The sequence below is a fragment of the Lactuca virosa genome, chromosome 8 (assembly GCF_052849685.1).
Source record: "Lactuca virosa cultivar CGN04683 chromosome 8, Lactuca_virosa_CGN04683_v6, whole genome shotgun sequence".
In the NCBI taxonomy this organism is placed as follows: Eukaryota; Viridiplantae; Streptophyta; class Magnoliopsida; order Asterales; family Asteraceae; genus Lactuca; species Lactuca virosa.
The window spans coordinates 230,319,841-230,323,343 of record NC_136433.1 but is presented as its reverse complement, the minus strand read 5'-3'; the positions used below and the strand labels follow the sequence as shown (position 1 = coordinate 230,323,343).

The 3,503-nt window shown below is 33.0% G+C and overlaps 1 protein-coding gene across 1 annotated transcript; it reads right to left on the bottom strand.

Annotated features, from left to right (window-relative positions):
- Nucleotides 1-2,278: 2,278 nt before the first annotated feature.
- LOC145131311 (uncharacterized) lies at nucleotides 2,279-2,960 on the bottom strand. The gene is made up of 2 exons (XM_079066019.1): nucleotides 2,409-2,960; nucleotides 2,279-2,338 (listed from the first exon to the last, which is right to left on the bottom strand). Exons 1-2 carry the CDS (start codon nucleotides 2,958-2,960, stop codon nucleotides 2,279-2,281), a joined length of 612 nt encoding a protein of 203 aa, XP_078922145.1.
- Nucleotides 2,961-3,503: the final 543 nt, after the last annotated feature.

Genomic DNA, 3,503 nt, shown 5'->3' with positions numbered 1-3,503 from the left:
TATTCGGTTTTTTTTTTCGATAAACAACTTGGCCTAAAAAAAAATTTAAATGAAAAAAAAGGAATTGAGTTTTGTTATAATCCGGTACATGTGCGTCCATTATAAAAATTTATAACCCTTCATTTTGCCGTTGATCGCTTTAAATTCCGACGCTTTGGATTGGTTCTTCGGTTCCTTGATTAATAATGGTTCTCTATTGAACTTTTCCCTATATATATATATATATATATATATATATATATATATATATATATATATATATATATATATATATATATATATATATATATATATATATATATATATATAAGGCTATGTTATAATTTGGATAACATCTATTGTGTGGTTGTAAGTGTTGAAAATGGTGTCCAAGGTCATTAATTGTTTTTGTAATATTTAGACAAAATTATGTAAATGGTCCATGTCGTTGGCAAATTATAACACCGGAGGTCCTTTTCAAAGTTTGTGAACACCATTGGTCCTTTTGAGAAGAAATTTTCACACGAAGGGTTCTTTTGGTAAACACCGTTAACTTAGAGACGTTAGTCTCTCTCACGTACCCACTATGTGAGCGCAATTTGGTAGTTTTCTGATTTGGTTTATGTATTCACGAGGGGTATACCAGACTCTTCAATTCGACGCAAACCCCTTCACTTCTCTTCTTCTTTCTTCTTCGTTCGTCTTCATCCCAGGCCTGCTACATCGTAGGAACAAAGATCAAGAAGATATCGATACATTGCAAGTTAAAAATCGAAGGTTGAAGTTTGGATCAATATGCAGTTGGGTTTCGATTTTAATGTGTCTGTTTGTTGCAAAATTTTAGTAGTTAGGGTTTTCGATGGTTCTTTTTGTTTTTGGTAAGAATGGGGAAATTTCTAAAGCATTTAGAATTACGAACCTGGTGCATTTTTTGTAATGTATGTTGTTAAGAAATGAAAGTATTTGTTTTGCTATTCTGTTCTTGCAATCGAGTATTTGACTAAGCAAGCTGCAAATTCTGTTGTTGCATCTTTTGCAAGGTGACTCTCAGATTGTGTAACTCAGTTCCATTGAGATCAATAATTTTTCTGCAATAATATTAAGAATTGTTGTGTATCCATGTTAGAATCGGTAAAGGTTAGTTTGGTAATTTTCATAAGAGGGATACCTTTTTTCTGTTAAGTGCTTATTGAGTACTGCATCTTCCTAGATTATATTAACATAACATCATGTTAGCAACATTTAAACATGAGAGAAACCTCAAAAATAAAGTGACATTAGTCTTTTATGTTTGAGAAGTCCCAGAATATCACAAAGTATAACAGTTCTAGTATCATTTGTGTAAGCAAAAGTATGATGTTTATACAAACTAAATTAAAATCAAATTTCACAACAGCATGATGTTTACACAAACTAAATTAAAATCTAATGTCACAAAAGCATTGTACTAAAAATATGTCTAACCAAAACACTACCCATAAGCAAAAGTCATAAATTTTTTAGGGGGAATTAGTATAAAGGGACATGCTGATTTGTGCCACATGTTCTTTCCATTAATATGGCCTATTTTATGGCTATACATATTAGCCCATGTTTTAGGCCAATAAACTGGATGAACCCATGCCTCTATAGCAGGTACTTTTTTTCTACCATACTTGATTTTGTCCTAAATTGCACTCACAACATGACTACAAACAATGCATGTGAGTTCCCAATACATAAAAGTACAAGTTTTTTCCTTCAAATTGACCACATATTGGTCCTTCCTTGGAGTGGTCACTTGTGTCTTATCAGCACCATTAAAAATGCAAGCATTTTGAGTTGCTTCTTTCTTAATACCTTCTAAAATGGCTGTAGTTGTTGGTGTTAGTGGTCCTTTGGATTTGTCAATGGAGTTTTGAACAACAACTATCCTTTTCATCTGGTATTCTCTAATATACTCCAAACAAGTGATCACGGGTTTGTCTCTAGCATGAATGATTTTTGAATTAAATACCTCACACAATTTATTTGTCAAGCTGTCTGTCTTTTCCCTTCCTATATAAGATTATATACATTTAATACAATTTATATGAAAATAGTGCAATAATAACAGGGAAAAAAACAAACCACTGAAATGAGCTCTAGTCTAATGTGCTGCTGGAATTTTCTTCAACCAATCATTTGCCTTAACATCATACTTCTTGAACAACTCCATTGCATTGTCAAAATGTGGAATTCTAGTTGTTGTTGCAATGTCCCACAAGCAGTCCTTGTACTTTGTATCCCTCCAATGCAACCTCATATTCTCATGAATATGTCATAAACAATATCTATGCTCAACATTTTGGAACATCTGATTGATAGCAGATATGATACCCTAATTAAAGACAACAAACATAAATTAGATAATTTACAAAGCAGGTATGTTAATCTAAAAATAAATTTACTTTTTGTCTGTCACAAATAATGGTGAAGTTTGAAGATGCATTCAAATCTGGGTCATCTGCTAAACACTCTAAGAACCAACTCCATGAACTTTTAGTCTCAGCTTCAACAATACTGTAGGCTAGAGGGTCGATTCTGTTGTTTGAATCTAGACCTACAACAGACAAAACTTGACCTGGGAAAGGACCCTTTAAGAATGCACCATCAAATCCCAAAAAATCTTTCATACATGCTTTAAAACCTAACTTCAAAGCACCCAAGCAAACATAAACTCTTTTGAACATTCTAGATTGTGAACTGGTATTTGGTTCAATGTATACATCTACTTTGAATGTTGTTCCAACATTAGATCTCATGAGTTGTAATCCGTAATCCATGAGTAAAGCATATTGCTTTTGAAAATCCCCAAACACTTGTTTTTGAGTGATTTGTTTAGCCCCAAAAGCTTTCATCCTTGAAAACCCCACTTTGAAATTTGTTTGCATCTCTTCATGTAAGGCACTAACAGGAATAGTTGGGTTCCTCTCAACTTGACCAATGAGATTTTTAGCCATGAAATTTGTTGTGCAAGCTTTGATTTCTCTATTATGAACACAATTGTGATCTGTAACTATACTCTTCACTATCCACTACTCTTCACTATTTCTCCTTGAAACAAACAGTAACCAATGAAAAGTGGAAGAAGTAGACTGAACAACTTTCTTTTTGCTTCTAATCTTGCTTTTTCTCCATGGCCCATATTGACTAAAGTCTGTAACGACACCGTTGCATTTTACCCTTATTATTGTTTTGTCATTTTTTTCAAAATAAAGGGATCTCTTAGTGTGTATTGAATGAAGTTTCATCAACTGCTTCACATCCTCTTTATTCTTAAATATTTGACCAAGTCTAAATGTTGGTTGATGAACTCCCCCTAGTGAACAAAGAATTTGCTTTGCAAAAAATTTCAACATTTCCATCCTCTTGTCCCCTTCAACTATCCTTGAATCAAGAACTTGGGTATCAATGACATTTAGTTCATCTTCAGCATTGTCAAATGAATCAAGAATTGGAATGGTACTTGGATCTCTGTCAACTTCTTGGTCAAAAACACTAAT